Raw genomic sequence first — 23650 nt, 5'->3', positions numbered from 1 at the left:
GGCTCCAGGGTTTGGGATGAGGGGCCGTGGGCCTGAGTGCATGAAGCACGTGGCTCAGTGCTGGCAGGTGGAAAGTTCTAGATCAAGGGACTTCTCTCATCACTGCCGTGATTCTGGAAACCCCACGGGAGTTCCTCGGATGTGCCAGACCCACACGGGAGGTATGCAGGGAACACAGGGAGGGAGGGAGATGTTCAACATCTCGGGCGTTCCTGTTTCTGGCTTGGGAGAGCAGAGGGTGGGGTTCAAGGCCCGGCTCTGCAGTCAGGGTGCTCTGAGCTCTAACTCTCGCTCTTCCATCTCCAAGCTGTGCCGTCTGGGACAAGTCACTAACCTCTCTGAGCCCCCGTTTCCTCATCTGTGAAATGGGGTCCCTCCGTCAGGCACCGCAAAGAGCTAGGGGTGTTTGCATGGGGAACGTGGCTTAGCAACAGCTCACAGCTTTGCTCCTGCCCTCCCCAGGTTCCAGCCCGCCCCACTCCCCCGGCCACAACTGAGCAGTCTGTGCCCCAGCAAATGGTGCGCACCTGGGCATGGAGTTGGCGCCCAGTGTGGGCATTCACCTTAGGGTGAGATCCCCAGTGGCTGCAGGCCCCTGAGGGAGAGGAGCTACAACCCAGGAGGACGTGGGGCTTCAGGGAGGCTGCTGCCTCGGTTTCCCCTTCTCATGTAGAAGCAGAGGCCAGTTCTGGGGGCTCCACCCCCCCAGGCCCCAAGTTTGGCACTAGACTCCCTCCACCTTATTTAAAGTGCTCCCCGATTTCAGCGTGGACCCGCAGCTGGTGAGAGGGTGAGAGGTGAGAGGGTCCTCACCTGAGGCCGTGGCCGCGGTCTCCTCGGCCAGGAGCCACTCCTTCTCCTGCTGCAGCCGCTGTAGCTCGCGCTCGTGATGCCGCTGCAGCTCCGCCATGACCTGCTGGTGCGAGGCCTCCATCTCGGCCAGACCGCGCTCGCACGCTTCCTGCGGGCGGGAGTCCAGCTGGGTCCCAGGGCTGCCCCCGCTGCCAGGATGGTGGCCGTTCCCCAGCCTCAGGGTCACACCCGCCCCGGGCCAGTCCTCGCCATCTCTCCGCTCTGGAGCCGGGCCCCACCTACCACACCTGCCCCTGCTCCAAGAATCCACAAACCTCACCCCGTCACTCTCCTCCCAGCCCTTTGGGGGCTCCTGTCCCACGGGGTCAAATCCCCGCTCCTGTGTCTGACCCTCGTGGCCTCAGGCCGGGCCTTTCCCCACCAAGGAACTCCAGTTAGGAGAAATCACTGGTGGCACGATCACAGCTCTGAGCTTTGGCTAAGGCTAAGCCCTCTGCCTGGAACGTTCTTCTGCAACTTTCTCTTCCAGGGTAATGGGCTTGGCCTGCAGTCCGGCTTAATGTCCTCCCTGCTCTATCTCTGGACAGCCTCTGCCCTGGCTCCGCCAGACTATACATTCTCCAAACACAAGGAAGACCTGATTCAGCTCAGAGCCCCCCAGGGTCTAGACCAGAGCCTAGCAGGTGGCAGGTGCTGAGTGAGCGGACACTGATGACATCACAGAACAGGGCCTGTAGACAAGGCCGGCAAGTGTTTAAAAAACTGATGCACACACTGCTTCGGAGAGTCACCTGTGACGGGTGCGTGGGGGGGCAGTTGGGTGTTGTCACCACATTTTTAGTAACCCCCCGCTGACTGCAAAGAAGTCACATGTGTGGGGCGCCTGGGTGGCTCAGCGGGTTAAAGCCTCTGCCTTCGGCTCAGGTCATGATCTCAGGGTCCTGGGATCGAGCCCCGCATCGGGCTCTCTGCTCAGCGGGGAGCCTGCTTCTCCCTCTCTCTCTGCCTGCCTCTCTGCCTACTTGTGATGTCTCTCTCTGTCAAATAAATAAATAAAAACTTAAAAAAAAAAAAAAAAGTCACATGTGTACAAAGCTTCTCAGACAGGGGTATTCCCTACGGGAAGGTTGGTAAGAGATGAAAACCAGAAACAACACCTAGCAAGGGAGCCCTTAAATAAATGATGGGATCAAACCCTACAAAGGCCTCTGGGCAGATGGGGAAGGGCAGAGCTGCCCACGTGGACGGCTGTGGAAAGGTGTCTCAAAAGTTAGGTGACTCAAGCTTGTCTCTGACAACACGTACTGTGTGATCCCATTAGCCGAAACAACACAGAGGCACACATCCCAGTCCACACATGTCAAACACAGCAGAAGGTATGCCGGACGCCGTGGGGGTAGAGTAGGGGTGCCCAGGGATGCCCACGTCCTACTCCCTAGAACCTCTGAATGTGTCACCTTATGTGGAAGCCGGGAGCTGAGGTTGCTAATCAGCTGACCTTAAAATAGGGAGACCATCATGGATTAATCCCTGGGCCAGAGTCGTCACAGGGCCTCGGATGCGGAAATGGAGGCAGGAGGGCAGAGAGGGAAAAGTGACCATGCAAGGTCAATGATGGGAAGTAAAGGCACCTGACTCTCCATTGCGGGCTTTGTAGATGGGACCAGGAGCCCAGGAATGCAGGGGGTCAGAAGCTGCAGGTCCCACCCAGAACCCGCGGAAAGGATTTGAGCCCAGCGAGACCCCGGTTAAGCTGCCCCACTTCAAGTCCACGACAAGATACATCCTTGTTTTAAGCTGCAGTAATTTGTTCCAGCAGCAACAGGAAACTCCTGGGATGTGCTCCGATGGTGAGCAAGGTGACCCTTGGAGGGGGCAGAGCAGGCAGGGGAAGCAGAGCCCCCGTGGTCATTTCTAACCTTTTGATTGGATTGAATTTTTGAAGACGTAAACGTATTTGTTATGTAATGAAATTTAAGAGCACTAAGGAAAGGGGAAGAGCCGTGGAGGAAACCGAAGCCGAGAGCCAGATAAGAGAATATATCCCAGACCACTGCGTATGTCACGGCGTGGGGGGGGGGGCTGACCCGCACCTCTCCAGCAGCTGCACTGGGGGCTACAAGGACCGGTATGGGGGAAGGGCCAGGTGTTCTGAGTGGGGGGGCAGGTGACGCCTGTCCCCCTCCAGTCAGAACAAGGGAACATGGTTTTGGAGTTTCACACACCGGGTCCTGATCCTCGCTGTACCAGTGTGAACTTGAATGAGCCCCTTCCCCACGGAGCCTCAGTGTCCTCCTCTATAAAACAGGCCCATAAGACCAACTCATGAGGGTCCCTAAGATAAGCCCACCTACAGAGATGGGCCCAGTGACACAGGCCGACATGGCAGCTAACAGGGGGTCCAGAGGCAGGAACCAGCCCATGAGGAAGGAGGGGCTCCTAGAAGGCCCAGTGCGGCTCTCTCTGATCTACCTTCAGGAGGGCCCAAGGTGTCCAGTGGCCACCTCTGATAGGGATCCAAGTAGACCAAGAAATGCCCGTTACTCTGCAGGAAGCTGGGGGAGGGGGCATAGAGGAGACACAGGAGCCCTGGCCGGTGAAGCCCCAGAACCGCCCCCCCAACCCCAGCTACTGTCCTATGTGGTCAGCTCCACAAGCTGAAAGAGGGGCGCCCACCCAGAGGAAGATATCAGGTGCCAAACCCCTCCCCAGCTGTCACCTCTCCAGGGTCCCCTGAATCCCCAGCCACCTCCTCCTGGGTCGGAGGGGGTAGAGATGGCTCAGCTCCTCTTCTCTGGCGCCCCCACCTCTGGGGCCCCTCCTCTACCTGTCTTTGGCTCTGTTTTCTTATCATTCCCTTCTCACCTGCACCCCCCAATTCCATTTGCACCCCTGCCCATCCCAACCTAACAGGATGAAATGGCTGACAGCCCTTTGTGTGCCCAGTGGCCCCCTGGGGACCAGGAAGCCTGGACTGCAGACACAGGTCTGCCTCTAGCTTAAAGGTCTCACCTCCTATGCCTCAGTTTCCCCACCCGTAAGCTGAGCAATTAAAGCAGTGCTCTCCAAACTTCATTTAAGTGAGAAATCTTTTCCCAAAAGAAATCTAATGCGTTCTAACAGTAAAACAGACAGATAAGGCTGCTCTGATGCCAGATACCGATGGCTGTGAATGGAACCACCCAGAAAGGCAGCTCCTGGGGTGTCCAGGGGCTCCAAGTATACTTTGAAGCCCTCTAGGTAGTGGTCTCTGAGGGGTGTCCCAGCTGCCTGGGGCACCAGGGGCATGCAGGGCCTCACCCAGCCTGAAGAAGCCCCACCCACTCCTTCCTCTGGCCTCAAGGGAGCCTTTTGACAACCCTGGTGCCTCCCGCCTACCCTGCTCCATTCCCCGCTCCACATCAGGTGACCCCCAAAGCTAGCCCCCCTCCCCCAGCCAGGTCCCAACTCCCCTTGACCCTGGTCTCCCTTCAGCTGAACACTCCACCCACCACTCAGCCCCATGGGGCTCCCTGGCCTTGCACAGCGGCCCAGACTCAGGGCCCCTGGAGGCTCCCCACTGTCTTCCTTGGGCCCAGTCACCCAGTCCTCACCTCTCCCTGCACACACCCTCCTGAAGCCCTCTCTCCCCCAGCCCCCGTCCTAGACCCTGACATCACCCTTGCCCCCTCCCAAACTCCCCTCCACGCCAACACCACTTTCCTGATAGCATTGTCAGACCCCAAACCCCCTCAGGTCTGCGGAATGAGATCTCAATTCCTTGGCTTGCTGGATGTCTTCACTGTAGACACCTACCGGCCCTCCACCTTCTGCCCCGGCCCGTGCCCCCACCCCAAAACCGCCCCGCACAGCCACCTCCAACCCTGAAACTTCTAGAAGGCCCCGTGCTCAGAGCCCAGGACCCCAGCAGTCTCTTCTACTTCAGGCAACGGCGTGCTGACTGGAGACAACCGACGGACTACTCTTCACAACTCTCACACATTTGTTAAGCGAAGCCATTTTAAAAACTAAATGATATAAACTTATAATTAACTATACGGAAAACAAAGGTGATACTCAAAATTCATCACTTCTTAATTATTTCACTGCATTTTATTATTGTCTATGCTCTTGAGTTTTTTGTTGTTTTTTTTTTTAAGATTTTATTTTTAAGTGATCTCTACACCCAACGTGGGGGCTGGGACTCAAGGACCCCGAGATCAGGAGTCCCACGCTCCATGGACGGAGCCGGCTGGGCGCCGATGTGCTCTCAGGTTTATTTACATCTTCTGCATCTTGTCTGGTGGAAATGCTCTATGATTCTGTGCACATATCTCTTCCCAAATCGGTGTTCGGGGACATCAGCCACAGCGGGAGTATTTACACCATGGAAGTTGGGAAACATCACAAATCAGGGCTTGATATATTGTTTTGTGATTGTCTGGACGTTAGCAAGGGCTGAGAAAATGCTAATAATGCAGATTAAACTCCCATGTCTGCCAAATTTTTAACCATCACGCTGGAACTAGAACACAGACCTGAGAACATACTCCTAAATGGAATTTTCTCAAAAGAAAACTATTATCCAGTTCGGTCAAGAGTTACTCATGACATTGACCAAGTAAAGTTCTGACATATGTCTTCTCATTTTACTCAATGACGTGAACAAAACTGTCAACCAACAGTCACGTTAGAACAATCCTCGTTTGCCAGTTACCTGACGATACAAGCATTCGGAAAAACCAGTGGAAAGTATTCTGACAGGAGTCAGTTCGCTATATATGGAATTCACAAGGAAAGGGATATATTTTGTATTTGTACACTGTATCCTAAATGTCCTTTGTATCAGTAAAATTGATAGTAAGCCATGGCCAAATGTCCCCAGAGGAACAAAATCAGCCCTAGCTTGAGAACCACTTGTCCCAGGCAGACTGAGTATCCCCTGGGGGCTACCGGAGGGTCCCACATCCCGCAGGCCACCTGCCGCAGGGTCTTGGCCTGACAGGCACGAGCGGGATCTCTCTGGCCTGAGGCAGCAACCCTGGAGGCCTGCCCGTTGGGATCCCACTCCCCACTGGGTCTCCTTCCTGGGCGGTATGGGAGAAGGGGTCCAAGTGCAGAGTGTCACGGGGAGCTCACACACGGGCTCTGCAGTCAGCCGGAACTGAACTCACATCCCACCTCTGACCTCTGCAGCTCAGCTGACCTCGGGCAAGTCCCATAACCTCAGTGGCTTGTCTGTAAAATGGGCACAGTGATCACGTCTACCCGAGGGACACTTTTAATGAGACATTGCAGGTCAAATGACACCCATGGGTGTCAAAACACTCCCAGAACATTGGCTGTTCTCTGAAAGCTCAGCAACCAGAAGCCTGCCCGCAGCCCCCACCGAACAGCCCCTCGGCCTCACCTGCGAGATGTAGCCTGGGGGGATGTGGCCATCTTCCTGGGACCGGGGTGTACCCTGTGGAACTTCTCCCTGAAGACGCCATGCCTCCAGCTGGGCACGAAGAGACTGGACCTACAAGGGGATGGGGGTGGTGGTCAGTGGGAAGCCGGAAGCTGGGAAAGGGGTGCTGGGAGGCAGTGAGGAGCCCTGGGTTTGAGCAGGGGAAGCAGCTGGTGGTGGAAATGCAGGAAAAGGGGACATTTCAGCTGTTTCCTGGATGGCCAGGTCAGTGACCCAGGAGAACTCTGTCCCAGAGAAGACTAAACAGGGCTGGGAGCAGGACACTGTGGTCACAGACACTGATCGCATTACGTAGGAGGTGGTCTCTGAGCCTCAGTTTCCCACCAGTACAACTGTGACGAGGTCTACCCTCTGGGACCCTGAGACTGCTCAGGAAGCCAATACAGGTGAAGGAGGCCGAGGAGGAGGTATACAGAAGGTGCTTAATAAGGGGTCTCTCCCTCTTCCTTTCTCTGTGGTTGCTGAGGACAAAACGAAGAAGGAAAAAATGCCCCAAAACAAGAAACACCGAGGTCCAGGAAAAAAGACTGCAGTTTCTAAGAGTCTGCGGTCTCAGCGAATCAGGGTTGAGCTCCCCATCACCAGGTATGCCAGATACATGCCACAGTGAGACTGACCGCAGGCGTAGGTGGGGTGCTGGTGGCGCGAGGGAGCTCCCGGAGGCCAGCGATGATGCCTACCTCCTTCTCCAGGGCCTCGTGGCTGTCACCTGGGGGCCCCCGGCGCTCCCCGCGGCTCTGGTTGAGCAGGGCGGTGAGAGGCACCCGCTTGTTCTCCCGCAGCGGAAGCTTCTCCAGCTCCTGCCACTTCTTCTCAATCTCCTCACTGAGCCGGCTCTGCTGGTCCTCAGTCAGCGGGGCACCCAGACCCCGGCGCGGCCCCTCGCCAGCTGCGGTCTCCGGCGGCCGGCCGGCCGTGGCCTCAAACCACTTGCGTCGCTCCTCGGAGCGCTGGGCCAGGTCCCGCTCCAGCTCCTCCTGCTTGGCCGGGCGGTCGAGCATGCGGGCCGGGCCGCGGACCCGCTGCGGGGAGCCCTGCGTCAGTGGGGACAGCTCCACGTAGTCCAGGGCCTGCCGCTGCCCGTCCGCCTTCCGCGGGCCGCCCCGACCGATGACCTCGGAGCCCCCCCGCTGCTCTCCCGCCTTCAGGGAGCCCTTCTGGGTGCTGTAGCCCTGCAGCGCGTTCTCCTTGTTGCAGTCCGAGAGCCTGGGGGGGCAGCAGAGCCTCGTCAGGGGATGGAGTGAAGAGTCAAGCACTTGCGCAGTGCCCCGCTGCCCCCCCCAGCCGGGGCCGGACCCCCATCTAGAGGTTAAGACCTGGGCTTCATCACTAACAGACCCTGGCAACCATTCCAGGGCCCGCGCTCAGCAGCAGAGGCACCAGGAGAGCTGGGTTCCCTGTTGGGCCCCCAGGGACCTCATCTGTAACATGGGTCGCCAAAACCGCTCATAGGATGGACACGAGGTCCCGTGGGAGGGCAAGCGTGCAAAGCAACCAGAGCCCTTGGCCAGCGCTGGTCATAGAATCGTCACCCGAAGTGTGGTTTAAGGCAGGGTCCGGGGCCCCAGAGGCTCATGGGAGAAGAGGGAAAACAAGGTGAACGGTGGTGAGGAGCCGGACGGTGACCGGAGCGCCGACTGCGGCAGGCCTCCCCTTGCTCCATTAGCAACAGCAGGGTACGTAAGTGAGCCAGCCAGAAACGACACCCTGCCCCCAGCACCCCTTGCAGCTGCGGGGCCCCATGACTACATTCTGGCCAGGGGTGTGGTTCCCTTTAAAGGACGGGCCATGCCGTGGCTGGACTCCGGGCTGGGACTCTGTGAGAACCGAGCCAGACGCAAAGGTGTGAGCTCTGGGCGGCGGAGCTGCCCCACCAGGTCTGGATCATGCACTTCTGGATTGTTCTGGAGAGAAAGCAAGCTCTCCCTTATTTCTGCCTCTGTGTGTGTGTGTGGGGGGGAGCTTCTTTGTTAGAGCTGCCGGGCCTACAGACTAACTGAAAGTCCAGCCGCGAAGGCCCCCGAGTCCACAAGGGGCTTCCGCGTACATCCCTCCCACGAAGCCGACGTCACGCTCGGCATGACAGATGAGAAATCGGACCCTCAGACAAGGAAGTCACTGGCCTGGGGTTGAACAGCTAAAGTTTGGCCCAGGAGTGGGGCTCAGACTTGGGTCCCCCACCATCAGACGCCACTCGTGCCGTCCAACTGCTGTGGTTCCCAGCCCACTGTGGGCAGTGAGCATTTATACTGTGTGGGGGCTCTCCCAGCAGCCCAGTCCCCCTACCCCCCAGCACGGCGACCTCGGGCGGGGTGAGCACCTCACCCAGATGACCTAAGCACACACTCTCCCTAGCACAGGCTTAGACATGGCTCCCACGGCTCCCAGAAAGTCGGCTACCTCTAGGGGGCCTTTGACTCACTGGCATCTTCTCCAAAGAGTCAAGGTCCCCTCCCCTCCTTTCAGGATGTGGGGACCATAACGGGATGGCAGGCAAACCTCAGATCCTCCAGGTATTTTTGGGTGAGTGCCAACAATGCTCACTGCCTCTCTCCACTCTGTTGATGGAGAAACTGAGGCCCCGGAGGTACAACCACGGGGCCTTTGGCTGGGTGCCAGAACCGCACTCAGGGACGCAGGGGGTGCCTCCCTCAAGGTCCCAGGCTAGCTTGGCACATACTTGGTGACATCCGGGGCCGTGGTGGGCCGCACAGTCTTCCTCAGAGCCTCGATCCAGTTTCGCCGGATACCCGAGGTCATGGCCGACAAGGTGTAGACGGCGTCCTTGGTCTGCAAGTCCACCCCGCGGGCAGGTTTGCCACATGGCCAGCCCTGCCCCCCACCCCTGCTCCCTCGCCACTGCGTGCCCCAGGGAGGGTGACCCTGCAGGATGGAACCCGAGGTCCTGCGCCCAGGGAGGAGCAGGGGGTGCCAAAGCTACCTCCACTGGTGGCTCCAGGACCTCCCCAACATCCCGCCCTCCCCTGCCACCTGTGATCTCTGGGGCCTCTCCAGACACGACAGGCGTTGGCAGCAGAGCTTCTGATCGGCTCTGAGGACCGCCTCCATGACAGTGGGTGACAGGAGCCAGTCACAAAGCCCGCCCCCCCGCCCCCCCCATGCCACCCCGGCTGCATGAGGCTCACGTGGATCTGGAAGCCATAGTTGCGCTGCACGGCGTACTCGGTGACATCCGTACAGGAGCGCAGGTCGATCTCACCATCCAGCTCATCGGCCTGCCGCAGGGAGGCCCATGATCGTCCACGCCTTCCACTGCCCCCACCTGGGTCCCCCGCCCTGATCCCCTTCCAGGGCCCCCCAGCACCTGACAGGGGCAGAGAACGCTCCCATTCAGTCTCACCTCCTCAGCAGTGGAGTCCCGGTAGTACTTAAGGCTGGAATCCGTCAGCACAAACCAGTGCTTCTTCCACTGCGAAGGAGAGGGGGCAGTGAGCGAGGGGAGAGGGGCTGCAAGCGTGGGGGATGACAAAATGGGGGTGTGGGCACCATTCTGCAGCTGTCCTCGGTGCTGCTGGGTTGACGGCACCCTCTTCTGTCCTGCTGATGGCCCGGGGGGCAGGGGACAGAGCAGAAGCAGAAACTCCATATCGGAAGCCTGGCCCCTCTAGGGGCAGCATCTGTGAAATGGGTTGGCTTTTCCTCAGTGCTGACACCTTCCCTTTCCTTCTGGGAGCCCTTCTCTGATGTGCTGGCAGTCCTGTAGCCCTCCTGACCCTCTCCATTGAGATCACCATGGCTCCTACACGCAATCCCTCCGGTGCAGACGAGGAAGGGGCTGTGACCTGTGTAAGGTCATTCGTCTGGCAAGTCAGGGAGCAGAACTTTACATGTCTCTTCCCCTAGACCCCTCTAGGTCACCTCAGTAGCCAAGGACAAGCGTCCCAGAGTGAATGGAAGGTGGCCTGGGGGGAGGCGTCTGAACATGGGTCCTATTCTGTTCGCTGAGCCGGGTGTCGGTTACACACGTATTCAGCTCGAGAGAGGATATTCTCTGCACATTTATGACTTGGGTCCCTTTCTGCAGTGCCGTCTGCTCCAGGGGGTGAGGCCGGCAGGCCGTGGAGGGGAGGGGAGGGGTGGTGGAACAGCTCATTATTAAATACTCCAAGCTCAGCCCATCCCTGGGCTTCTGGCCATTGGCTGGAATGCCAGTCGAAGTCCACCCACTCCCAGGGTCAGCACATGCCACCCAGTCCTCGGCCCTCCAGGGGCTCCCCCACACCAACAAACTCTATCCAAGTCTAAGTCTAAATACTTAGTGTTCTTTCCTTAAGAAGATGGCAAGTTTTCAAGGATGTGCCAGAATGATACTTTCGACTTCTCTGTACACAGCCTCGCCTAAGAAATAGGGTTTAGCATCCAAGAGACCTAGGTTACAATTATTTTATCCCTTGCTAGCTGTGTGTCTTTGATCAGGTATTTTGACCTCCCTGAGCTTCATTCTTCTTGGCTTGGCAAGCAGGACTAATAAGAAGTCTCCTAAGCCTTCTTGTGAAGTTAGAAGTATCTATCCCTTCCTTGTATGTCTCTCATGGCACTTAGCATAGGGTCAAGCACTAGGTTACTGGGGACTGTCCTAGCAATGGCCTGAGTTGCCACTCAGGACCTCAACTGTCCCTCTACAAAGCAGGGCAGGGCTTCTGTGCCAAATCGTCTCTTTGGCCCCTGCCTAATTTGGCCTAATTTACGATGGCTGAGATAGGAGCCAGATGGAGCTCCATGGCCTTAGGCAGCCCAAGTTCTAGGCCTGGCTCTACTGCAGGGGCTACTAGGCCCAGAAGAGCTGGAAGCTCAGATGTAGGCCTGTCCCCTGTCTGTGTACCCAGGGGCTGAGCTCGCTGAACTCCCAGGGCCCTTCCAGCTTGGACATTCCAAAACCCTGCGAAAGAAGATGAGTAGCGGCCAGTTCTGGGTGGGGCCCATCATCTCTGCCCTCCAGAGACCCTGGGTGGGGAGGCTGGGAAGGGTCACCGGCAGGGTGCCAGGCCTTGTGTGAGCCTGGAGCACAGCCACCCGCCGACCGGCGAGCAGGCAGCAGGAACGGAAGGCTGTGGGCTGGAGGGAATAAAACATGTGGGTAGGAAACACAATGAGATTCCCTTTGGCTCTGAGCCCTCCCAGGCATGCGGGCTGCACGCAGGCCGAGCCACGGGCGCATGCAGGACAGGGGTGGGTCCCCTCCCAGGCTGAGTGGGCAGGAAGCCAGTTCCAGCTCCCAGACTCCATCCAGCCTGGCAGCTGAAAGGGCAGAGCCAGCGAGAGGGCACTGTCTCTCCTCATTCTAAGGATGGACGCATTAGACAAAGGGAAGGGTTACTGGCTGAGCTCTGGCAGGGACCCTACATGTCTCGACCTCCCCGACCCTGTTGTCCACCCTGGAAAGAATCGTCATTGTCCGTCATGCCCATTCCACAGATGTGGCTCCTGAGGCCAGAGGAAGCTCTGGATCGACCACTGGAGCCCCAGGCTGGTCTTCTGAGGCCCACTTCTGCGGGGAGGGAGAGGCTCCTGCATGGCTGAGTCCTTGGGAATCCGCAGTCTCAGGACAGCTGGTCTCTTGGAGCCCTTCCACCCCAGACCCAGCCAGCGTCATCAAGAGGGGAGAGGGCCCAGGGCCTCTCAGTGACACGAGGGGATGGGGTGCAGGGGATGAGGGGCTAGGAGGTCTCTAGTCCTGAGGCCCTGTATGCCTGTGGACTGTTCTAGCAGGTTGAGACGACCGCAGCCTCTGCCTTCCCATGCCCCCAGCCCAAGGCCCTCTGGGACTGCATGAGAAACCACCGCCCTCACGGTGCCCACTCTGGGCCCCCCTGGACCCCCCTACTCAGAGGCCAGGCTATCCAGAAGCCTGGACAAGCCATGGAAGCAGCTCAGCCTGCCGGGCTGCCCCCAGGTACCTGGTGGAGCCCCGAAGCTGCCCAGGCCACCCCCTCCACTCTCGCTGCAGCCCTCCTACCTCTCCGGGCTCGTCCAAGATCGACATCCATCCCTTCTTGAAGTTGAGCAGATCGGGCTGTGGGAAGATGAGCAGGCAGGTGATTTAGGCCTGGTGGAGAGCCACCCAGGACTGGGGAGGAGTGGGCACCCATCTTGCCCCCCAGAGAGACCAGGAGATGGGGGGGCTGAGGGCCCAGGAAACCCCCAAATCCAGGCAGGTTCCCAGCCACTGAGGCAGACCTGGCCCCTCTCCCCAACAGTCTCTGAGAGCCAAGAGGGCAGGCGGGGTGACATCCACCGTAGATGTCCAGGCTCCCCTCCCCAACCAGCCTACCTTCTCACCGAACAGTGAGAGACAGAGCGGCTCTGCCTATAGAGACTCCAGAGAGCACTGAGAACAGCCAGGACCAGCCGGCCCAAGCCAACTGTCCAGCTGCTCTCACTGAAGAGGCCGGGAGGCCCACCAGGAAAATGCCTTCACGCCCCCGCTCATCCCCCACTCACTGACCCTCCCGTGTTCCGACCAGCCCTGCCCTTTCCATGCCTCCTGGAGACCCTGAAAGATGGGAGTCAGGCCCAGGCTAGGGTCAGCGATCCTCTGGTGCCCTCCAGATCTCTAGAAGGACCAGGAAGGAGGCACCTCAGTCCTGGCAAGCCCCACCTGGTGGGTGCTGCCCAGCGGGGCACGGGCCCGGGGTCTGGGGGCTCCCAGCTGCAGCATGTCCCACAGAGGACTGTGGGCTAGGCACCCCCTTCCCCCCACCACCACCCCAGGGCCTAGATGAAGCAGCCACTCATCCAGGCATTTTCTCTGGCCACGCCCATCTGATGGGCTCCGGCCACCAGACCCTCCTGGCCCAGGCGCAGACTTCTCTCATCTAAGTCCTGGTCCCCTCAGCAGAGTGTCAGCCCCTGCTCCCTGGCAGGGCGGAGAGTGGGGCGGGCCAGGCTGCAGGGCAGGAAGGAGGCGGCCACCTGTTGCCATGGCCTTGAGCCCACCTATCAGCACCAGTAATCATGGCCTCACCAGGCCAAGGTGTCTGGTTGCTGGTTGCGTGGAAGGAGCCTGCAGCGGGTCTCAGTGGGGTGGGCAGCAGAGACGGCAGCTGGTAACCGGAGCCACCTGACTTGGCTACCTCCCCTGACCCGCCTTCCTCCCCATTCTCCTCTTCTGCAGGTGGAGGAAGTGGCCCACGAGGGGCTTGTGCCAGCAGCCTGGACATCCAGAGCCATCCAGAGCCATCCAGAGCCCGGGCTGTGGGGCCAGAGCCCTTGGATCTCCGCAGGCCAGCATCCCCACCCCTGCATGGCAGCTGGTCCCCGCCTACCTGTCTGAGGGAGGGGACCCGGGCTCTGCTCTCAGAGTTGGGAAACCCTGGGGCTGTGTTCGTCCTGTCTCTCTCCATCTGCCCTTACCCTGCTCCCCACCAGTGCCAGAGGCTGCTTAGGACAGTCCCAAACTAAGACCGAAGACTGGCAGCTACACTTGGGGCCACCAAATCACCTGGGTGACCTCCATTCAGATGGGGACCTCCAGTGACCCCAAGGCTGGCATGCTGTGACTGGGTGTCAGCAAAAGCCTGCTGAATAAATATTACCCTCCTTTACCTTCCTGGTCTAAACCCCTGTGCTGGTCCAGGGGAAAGCTCCTAGGAAGGGACAAGTGGACGACCCAGCCCATCAGACTGGGCCAGGGTTGGGAGGTTGGCCATAGGCTTCCAGGAGAGAGCAAAGGCTCCCCAACTAAAATGACAGGCTGGGACCCCAAGGGCTGCCTGGAAAGCAGAGGGCAGGCAGGGCGGACATCACATTTCCTCCCTGACCCCCGGCTATCTAATGCAGCAAATGCTGGGGGGACAGGTCCTGCGCTGCCCCACGCTTTGTGAGAGGGCTGAATGAGCTACATATGGAGAAGCTCAGTGACCTTCTGGAAGCTGCTCGCCATCCCGGGTGCTAGAAGGCACACTGACCTTAGCGGGGAGGAGGCTGCTAACATGAGATTGTAAATCCGCTGACAGGGAAGATTCTGCAGTAACCTGGGAACCCCTGTCCAGGGTCAAAAGGTCTGCCAGCCTAGACCTCTCCTGCTGTCCCTTCCCACATGGCCTCTAGGGCCCAGCCACCCTTCCTCCGCCTGAGAAAGCTCACCTGCCCTTTGTCCCTTCAGGGGTCCCGACCAGCTCTCTCCTCCTTTGGGTCATGGCCACTGACCCACTGACACGGCCCCCTCTAAACACATGCTTGGCGGGCAGACCCCCTCAAAAAGGCCTAAGTGTCACAAGTCTGCTTCAAACCTCCAGGGGGCTGCAAAACGAGGTCTGGCTGCCTGATGGCACACAAGCTTCAGCTCACCCTTCCAGCTGGCATCCCCCTTGCACAGGGAACCCCATCTTTATATCGTCACCACATATGCTCTCTGATCAGCAACACATCAGGACTCCAGGCCCTCCACACCAGCCCATGTCCTCTGCTGAAATACCAGGCTTCCTCCTCCACCCGGGACCAGGCAAACCCCTACTCGTGCCTTAAGACCCAGCTTAACTGCCACTTCCGTGGCCCCTTTCCCAGTACACACCACACACCATGCCAGAAAGTGCCCTCCTGCAGCCTCTGCTGTGTTTGTGATGGTCTCAAAGCCATTCACTTATCCCTCACAGGCTAGAATAGGAGCAACTCACCGTTAGGGACATGCTTGTTAACCCTCCAGGCTAAGGGAATGTTTGTTGAAAAACTTTTTTTTTTTTTTTTTTAAAGCACCAGGCACTGCTTGAGGCCAGGAAATCAGCTGCGAAGGGGAGATGTGGCCCCTACCCTGGTGGAACTCAGGAAACAGACAGACAATAAACAAGTGGACAGGTATATAATTTGATGCCAGGCAGTGGCTAAGGCAGGAGGCTCCAAGGGCAGGGCTGCACTGGGCAAAAGCTAAAGGAGGTGAGGCAGATCTGGACTCCAGGCCTGGTTTTACCCATTCACGGCAACTTTACCACTCGCTCCCTACAGATCTCTGAGCTCAGGGCTGGGGGTCAGGAGAGAGGGAAAGGGTGTGAAGAAGACACAGGAGGGACACCAGGCTGGGGCAGGCTCAGGCATGAAGGCAGCCATGATGAACCCAGCAAATGCTGTCAGCAGAGATCATGAGCCATCTCTCTGCTCCGAAACTTTTCTTGGCTCCCCAGTGCCCCTGATCAAAGCCCAAACTGCTTCTCCTGGCCTTCGAAGCCCTCCTTTCGAGGCCCCTTTTCGATGTTCTCACCTTTCCCCAAACACAACCACGGTGTTTGTCTACACTCTTCCCTCCCCTAGTCCATTTCCATCTGACAAAATCCTCTAATCACGGGAGGGTGTCTTCCTTTGGAAGCCCCCTCCCACCGCAGGGATATGCTGTCCCTCCTCCAAGTACCCCCCACAGGCGGCATGAAGCAGCCCCCTCACCATGTGCTTCCCCATGAAAGGCAACAGTACATTTCTATCTAGCCCCAGAAAGAAAACTGGGGCAATCTAGCTACAAATACCGGTTATGTCACTTGGGCAGGTTACTTCCCCTCTGTATACCTCAGTGTTCTCATCTGTTAGATGGGAAGTTAAAATCATCGACCTTAAAGGATCAACTCTGGTAACGTGAAAGCACCCACTTCAGGGTCTGGCAGGCACCCAGTAGGCAATGCAAACATCCTCCTCGGGGCCTGGGGGCCTGAGGGTGGGTGGCCAGGACACTGACTCAGCGCCTCCCCCCACATCCCTCTCTGCTCACTGACCAAAAGGAGGCTGCTGACTACAGGAAGAGCCAGCAGGGAGGTGGCAGGATGTGCGGAGGCCGAGGAAGTCCTAGCAGCGGCCGGGTCATCACACTCACAGGGGCAGGGGCCCTTAGGGCCAACCCCCAGCAGCCCAGCCCACTTCTTGTCAGGGTCTCCACTATCCGAGGAAAGGGGACGTGCGCATGCGCAAACACACCCAGCTCCACTCCATCACCCCACCCGTCCAGGCTGTCAGAGCCTCCCTAAGGCGCTAGCCAGAAACCAAAAGCAGCCCCGCCCCTCCCTTCCAGAACATCATGGTCAAGGGGCCAGACTGACCTGGAAAGAGGCTACTCCTTCCTTTACGCTCAGGGTAACCCAGGGCAACACCACCCCTCATCCCCCATGCCTCAATTTACCCAAATGTGAAATGGGAATAATGGTGAACTCGGCTGTGGGGCCCGATGTGATCATTAAGGTACAGGTAGTGACTTGGGTAATGTCCATCCCCAAGAGAAAGGCGAATCTCTGACATCGTGTCCCCCACGTCGCTCGTGGGCTTGCCCCACCCAAGGCCCCAGCGCCCCTTCAAAAATCCCAGCATGGGCTCCCGGACGGAGCGCAAAGGGGAGGCTCCTTCTCACCCGCTCAACCTCCGGCCAGCGCCCACGCGAGTAGGCAGCCCTCCCAGCCTTCGAACGGTTCTGTGCGACCCATTCGAGCCGGGGAGCGCCTCTCTCCAACCCCGGACGAGATCCCAGACCCAAACCAGGCCCATCCTCGTTCCCTCCCACTGCCTGGAGCCCTGGGAGTCCCTACCGGTCCGGCAGTTCGGGAGAATGCAAGGGAGCTGGAGGGGAGGTGGGAAAGGGCCATCCCAAATTGCCCGCGACTGGTCCCGCTAAAGTTGCGGTGGGGCGGGGTGGGGGGGGGGATCGGAAGGGGCTGCCCAGGACAGGGAGTTCCCACTGCGTCGGGGTCGCCCTGGCTCCTCGCCCGGAAAGGTGAGGAAGAGATTGGGGGTTAGTTGAGGCAGGCCGGCCGGCCTGTGCCGCTGGGGTCGCCCTGTCTTCCGGCCGAGACCTCCTCTTGCCTCCGGGAAGTGAAGGGGGTGCCCAGGAGGGGAACGGCTCGGCTCTGGCTCGGGCCGTCGCTCTCCGCCCCGCCTGGGGCGCAGAGGGGCTGCCCCGCGGGGGCACTCACCGTCATGGCGGCGCCCCGGGGCGGCGGGAGCAGGAGGCAGGAAGGTGGGAAGGACTCTCGGGCCGGGCCCAGCAGCGCGGGAATCCCGCCGCCGCCGCCGCCGCCGCCCCTCTCGGCCGCCCGCAGCCGCTCCTCCGGCCCTTCCCTTCCCCGGCGCTGCCCCGGCCCCTTCCATCCGCCCATAAAACTTTTTTTTTTTTTTTTTTTTTTTTCAAACTTCCTGGGAGGACCCTGGAGGGCCAATGGGCGGCGGGAAAGCCAGGACAAACAGCGGCGGGGGTAGCGGGCGGACCAATGGGAGCGCGGGCCGGCCCGGGGGCGGGGCCTGCCGCGACGGGACGGGCGCGCGAGGGCGGTCTGGGAGGGCGGATGGGGGCGGAGGGAGCCGAGGGCCGGACTGCGGCCGCCGACGCGCAGGGAGGAAGGAAGGGCTCAACGTGCAGGTGACTCGGCCCGGCCCCGGCGCGGGAGCGCTGGGCGGGGGCAGTCGGGTGTGGCACCTAGTCACCCTGTTATGGCTCCCGCGAGCCGCTGGACGGAGCGATGGGTCCACTAAGGGCTCGGCCCCTCGGTTTGACGGAGACGTGGGCAGTGCACCCAGTCCTACCAGCTCAGCGGGTCCCCCTCGCCCAGCCCCGCTCGTTACCTGTGTCACCTAGTTTCGGCCTCACCACAGACCTGACAGGGAGGTGTCCCCGTCCCCATTTTAGTAATGAGAAAAGAGAGGCTCAGAGAGGTGGGCCGACTTGCCCAAGGTCACAGTAAGAAGAGACGGGATTCCTAGCGCGTAATCTAAGCACAAAGCGAGTTCTGGAAATGTAGGGCATTCCCCAAATGGCTCCTCCTCCCAAGCGGGTCTTTCTGGGCTTAAGAACCCGGTTTTGGGTTCTTGGATGGGGGCTACACCCGTTTCTCACATTCCCAGCACTTGGCAGGTTGTAAGAGGCCTTTTGCCTGCAGGAGCTCCTCTGAGCCTTGCAGCGGAGGAAAGACTTCGGTGGAATTTGTTGAATTGTGATTCAAACCCTGTGTTACCTTCAGCAGGGTACTCGGCCTCTCTGGGCCTCAACTTCACCCTCTGTAAAAGGGAATAATGCTCTTATGTCGTGATATTCCTGTAAGGATGAAGTGTTAATTTAAGTAAAGCACCTAGAACAACCCCTTTATCCCTAGTTAGCTAACGTTTGGGGGCGGGGTACAGGAGAGCTTGGAATAATTGCTGTTTCAATTTTCTGCCATCTCAGTTTGGGGTTCAAAAATTATTGCTGTCATGACTATACTTACTCTCCGGGCGCCTGGGAGGCCCAGTTGTTAAGCATCTGCCTTGGGCTCAGGTCATGATCCCAGGATTCTGGGATCGAGCCCTGCATCAGCCTCCCTGCTCTGCGGGAAACCTGCTTCTCCCTCTCCCACTCCCCCTGCCTGTGTTCCCTCTCGCTGTGTTTCTCTCTGTCAAATAAATAAATAAAATCTTTTAAAAACCCACAAAACTCTAATTACTCTCCCCATTTCACAGATAAAGAAACAGAGGCTCAGGGAGCTGAAGTTTTTTCCCTGCATTTCCCACTGGGTGTCTCTCCTCCACCCTGAGGAATGAGGCCGAAAACCAGCCCATCTTCCTTTAGACATGCCTTCCTGCCTCCACATGCTGAGTCTTCCCACTCTACCCCTGTACCTCACTCAGGCATTTGGTCCTTGGTAGAGTGAATGAATAAACAAAAGACCTCCCCAGCCACCAGTGCTCTGGCCCAGTGGCCCCTGATAGCATCAGCCTCCTTGCTGCTTTCCTGGCCTCTGGGACTCCTCTTGTAGTACCCTCAACCCAGCGATCGCCAGATCACTTCCCTGCTCCAAGTTCAATACCTCCCCAGTGCTAGTAGATCAGCTCTGCCTACTTGTGCCAGGCAGTCAGTGTCCATCATAATCGGACCCTACCTGTTGTCTTCCATTATTATATACACACATTGTACATGCCACGGACACAGAACATGGAGCCACTGGGAATTCTCAGAATAAGTCAGGTCCTATTGTACCTCAGATGGGACTTCACAACGCATTCCCCACCGGGTCTGGAACACTTCTCTTCCTGTCCTCTGTGCCCCAACACACACATACACTCTCCCTCTCTCTCCTGCCCCTCCCTTCCATCTCTCCAAATGTTTGTTTGCTCGGAAAATGCCTCCTCACCCTCCAGGTCTCGGTCCAAAGGAAGCCCAAGTGCCTCCAGCCCAGAGACTCTCCTGGTCCAGCACTCCCTGCTAGTCTGTATATCGGCCACTAAAGGGATGACCACGCTGTGTTCTTACCAGTTCCGTGTCAGTGTCCTCATCACACTGAGCTTCTCATGGGCAGAGACAAGAGTGTTTTTGCCTCTATCTTGGAGACCAGCCCAGGGCCTCAGCCCACAGTAGGTCCTCAGTAAACATAGGTCCGATGAAGGCATGCACAAACGAAGGAATGACTCCCTTGCCACAGCTTGTGCTGGTTCAGACAGAGATGGCACAGACCTGGGGACCCAGGGCCACCACCAAACTGCAGGGTTATCCATCTCCAGCTGTTACTCCATTGAGGATAACACCGTGAGGCTCAGAGAGGGTGACAATGGCTCAAAGCCATACTCATTAGGGACAGAGACAGAACTCAAGCCTGGGCTTTCCGGCTCTTGACCTGGGACCGATTTCACTCTCCAACCTAAGAGATGTTTGAAGCCGCTCTAAGGAACTATCTGGGAGGCCCTGCTGGCGGTTCCATCCCATCGCTCCTGACTGTTCTCCCTCCCAGATGAGAAACGACTGCCAACTCGTGAGCCTCCATAGCCACATCTGTGTAACGCGAAAAGCTGTGAAGATTCTCAGGGCTGCAAGCAGCTTGGAAGAGAGCAGGAGGCACGGAGATGGGAGGGCTCTGCGGTCAAGGCGAGCAGGGTCCGAATCTCAGCTCTGCCCCCGTGTGACCTAGAACAAATGGTCTCTCTCCTCACCGAGCTTCATGTTCTCATCTATAAAACAGACAGTGTGCACCGTACTTAGCGTGCCTGGTGCTGAGGAGTCCACGCGATCAGGCGTGACCACGGCATGTCACATACGGGACACAGAACTGAGCACAGAGGCGCCCAATACACTCTGGTTATCATCCCGCCCAGGACTTGAAGGTCCCACCGTGCCCGGCTAACATGTTCGTCTGATCACCAAAAGCCGCATAGAGGCAATCATGCAGTGGCTGGGAAAGGTAGTGCTTGGACACGCCCCCCCATCTCTGTGCATCCCAATCTCCCTGAGCTCTCTCTGCAGCCTTGAGAGTCGCTATTGACTTTTCCCCATTACGCAGATGTGGGCACTGAGGCTTGGGGTGGTTCGCGGCAGGCATCGTCTCATCTAGGAAGGAGGAAAATCAGCAAGAGGCTGGCTCCTTTAAGCCCTAGCAATGCAATGCCAGCCAGTCAGCTCACCTCCGTGAGCCTCTGTGCCATCATCTGCAAAATGGGTGTCCTGTCCCTAACGTGCCCAGCCTAGTGCCAGACCCAGAGCCAACGAGAGTACAAGAGTCGGCCTGTCACTAAGAGAAGAGAGAGCCCTTGAGCCTGCTAGTGGTCCCTGGGGAGGCCAGTCCGCTTTTCTCTGCTGTGAAGGGGGCAGGAGGGAGCAGGTCACAGCTGCCTCCCCTCCCCACCCTTGAGGAAACCCTGAACCAGAGGCCTGAGTGTTTACAGGCCTCTCAGGGCAGCGGGTAGCTTACGTAATGCCAGATGTTTGTGAAACGGGCTCAGGTCCAGCTCTGAGACACACTTTGCAATCCCAGAGCCCCCCGCAGGCCATCCCTCTCTCCGTTCCTCCCCCAGCCTGGTTCCCCTTGGCCCAGGTGCTGACTAGGAGCTTTCAGCCGTGTGTTCAATCCCACCTGACCCCGAAAACCAAAACCAGCCCCAGTCCAGTCCAGTCACTTCCAGAGACCACGGGGCCCTTAGGACTCTGCTTTCATCTCTCCTTGCTCGTGTAGGAGCCCCCAATCCCCCCACGCCCCCCACTCTCCCTCTCTTGATGCCAACGTCCTTTCTCCCCTCCCACTCTCTCCCACCCTCATCCCTCCCACCCCACTGGAGCCAGCCTACCCTTTGCCACCTGAGGACCCCCAGAGACAGCAGGAACGGATTGAACAGCGTGGGACGGTCCCCGGGCATCCGCCATGAGGTCACCAGTCGGCCCTTGAGTGGGCTCCCAGCCTTGCCCTCCGCTGGCCTCTTGTCTGCCTGTCAAACAGGGTCCAGTGTTGGCCCCCAGGTCCTTTAGGTGGGATGGGGGGGCGGGTCCCTGACTACAGTCTCCCCTGCCTATTCTACCACGCCCACCTCAAAGGCCCAGGGCTCCCATCTTTCTCGTTTCACAGAGCTGCCAAGGAAAGAGCTTGTTAACTCATTGACACTACGGGGTGTTCGCCTGATAGGGTTCTTGGGGCTCAGCGCCTTTGGACACATGCCCTTCACCACCCTAAAGTCAGACCACCGGTGTCCAGTAGGAGGGGCGTGCAGACCCTGCCATGTGTTCAGCCTGCATAGGGTTTTCAGATTATTTTGCGTTAGGTTCCAATGTTAAAGAATCAGGAGATTAACATATAATTGCATAGTTCCAGCTTCTCTTGAAATACCTAAAGACGTGGGAACTCCGGGTCCATCTTCCCCACAGCAACAACTGGTCTGGCACCAAAAGGTCACACAACTCCCCCCCCCATCTGCCTTCCTCTCCCCGCCATGAAAGGAAGGAGTCACAGACTTTTGCAACCACCCCTGGCAGGCCCCCCAAATGCGGCCCCTCTGCAGACATCCTTGGGGAGACAGGCCACAGCAAAACAGAGGCACAGCTTACTGGCAGAGGGGAAGGACAGAGTCCAGGTATCCCCACTTTTCAGAATCAAGAGATCATCTGGCAATGGGACCTAAAGCATCAGAGCACGGGCCCAGGATGGCTTTGGGAGAGGGACTGCTCCCCCACCTTGCCACCACATTCCCCCAGCACAGCCCTGGCCACTGGACCAGGAGCTCCATGCATCCAGTTGGCTCCTGGCCCACACCCAGGCATACAGAAGGTGCTGGCTAAGTGTACGTGGATGAATGAGTAAATGGATGGATGAATGAAGAATGAGTGAGAGAACAAGACAGGCATCAGCTCTGTCCAGTCCTGATTGCCTGGGGCTATACTGAGAGGTTTCCATGTTGGTGGAGATTAGCGGGGGACCCCTAGATGGCTATTTCTTCCTCGTTCACCAAACTCTGGCCCCAGGAAGTATGAAGAAATAACCCAAAAAGAGGAAGAGCAAAGTTGCCAGAGCCCCCGTGAGAGCTAGAAGCACCTTTAGTGACCAGTCCTCTGTCCACTCCCGTGTCACAGACAAGGAGACAGGCCACCAAGCCATGAAAATCTTGTTGCCACTGGGGGAGGCCACGTGAGGAATCGGGACAGAACCAGGAATCAGCATCCAAGCAGCAAAGGGACTGCAGGATGGGGGTCCCAAGCTCCAGGTTCTAGCTGGAGGTCAGCCTCTGCCTCGCTGTGTGACCTGGGATGACTCGTTCCCTCATCTGCACGGGGAGGGACAGAATCCGCCCCCGCCCAGCTCTGATGAGCGCCAGGGTCAGACCAGGGGGTTCCAGGCTGCCAGACAGATGCCTCACCCCCTCTCCCAGCACCACCAATCAGCTTCTCCGGCGGCAGCGAGGAAAGAGCGCAACAAGGGCAGGATGAGGAAAGCACAGCCCCAAGCAGTCTGTCTCCTTCGCCCTGCCTCCCGCTGCTCCAGGCTGTCCGCTCTGACCTCACCTCTCTGGAGGCCGAGGGTGATGAGAACAGTCTGTTTGGCAGGTTGTGGGAGGGGCGGGGTGCAGTGATGGGCTCCAGCCGCCTGCCAGGCCTCCCGGCAGGCTCGCTAGGTCCCGCCCCCTGCACACATCTCTCCCAACCGCCCCAGGCCCTGGAGACCATCCAGGCTCAGTGGACAGCAGCACCTCCTCAGCCCTCTTCAGTGGTTCTCTGGCTCTAGCTCTTGGAATCTCTATCCCTTCTCCCTGCCTGGCCAGCCCTCCAGAACCAGAAGGGCCTTGCCTTCAGACATCATCGGGGTCAAACTGCCATTTGCCCAGAAAAGAGGAGTGACTTCTCAGGGCATCCTTGCAAGTCAAAAGCAGAACCTCAGGCCCAAAGGTGGCTCTGCAACCCAGCACCTCTGGAGCCCCTCCTCTCAAGGCCCTATCAGGCACACAGATGGCCCCATGGCGGAGCCAACCCTGGTCTGGACAATCCCAGAGCTCATCAGAGGACCTCAGCCCACCTCCAACCTGATTTCCCTTCCCTTTACCTCCCTATGAGCCCACACCCATGACCCAACTACCGAGTCTGCATGCTTCTGGTCGGTCAGTGAGTCTTGGCCTTTGCTTGGTTCTGACTCCTCGGGCTCCTCTGATTGGAACTGGAGATAAGAAAGAACACAGCTTAACCCA

At 58.5% G+C, this 23650-nt stretch overlaps 1 protein-coding gene across 2 annotated transcripts in view; it reads right to left on the bottom strand.

Moving 5' to 3' along the window:
- TRIOBP (TRIO and F-actin binding protein) overlaps nt 1–23650 on the bottom strand; it is a 51545-nt gene that overhangs the window by 4985 nt on the left and 22910 nt on the right. Inside the window, exons 10-18 of one of the 2 annotated variants that reach the window (XM_032836618.1) lie at nt 23542–23619; nt 21272–21409; nt 12240–12296; nt 9624–9692; nt 9409–9498; nt 8943–9052; nt 6943–7468; nt 6203–6313; nt 814–961 (exon numbers count right to left, since the gene is read on the bottom strand). In XM_032836618.1, coding sequence (XP_032692509.1) covers nt 814–961; nt 6203–6313; nt 6943–7468; nt 8943–9052; nt 9409–9498; nt 9624–9692; nt 12240–12296; nt 21272–21409; nt 23542–23619 — 1327 coding nt within the window. Of the gene's footprint in view, nt 1–813; nt 962–6202; nt 6314–6942; nt 7469–8942; nt 9053–9408; nt 9499–9623; nt 9693–12239; nt 12297–17163; nt 17347–21271; nt 21410–23541; nt 23620–23650 lie in introns of those variants that run through there. The other variant, XM_032836619.1, reaches the window with a different exon arrangement.

The sequence above is a fragment of the Lontra canadensis genome, unplaced genomic scaffold, assembly GCF_010015895.1.
Source record: "Lontra canadensis isolate GAN:19392208 unplaced genomic scaffold, GSC_riverotter_1.0 scaffold93, whole genome shotgun sequence".
NCBI lineage: Eukaryota > Metazoa > Chordata > Mammalia > Carnivora > Mustelidae > Lontra > Lontra canadensis.
Note: the sequence above shows the minus strand (reverse complement) of the source record. Positions and strands in the feature narration are given on the sequence as shown.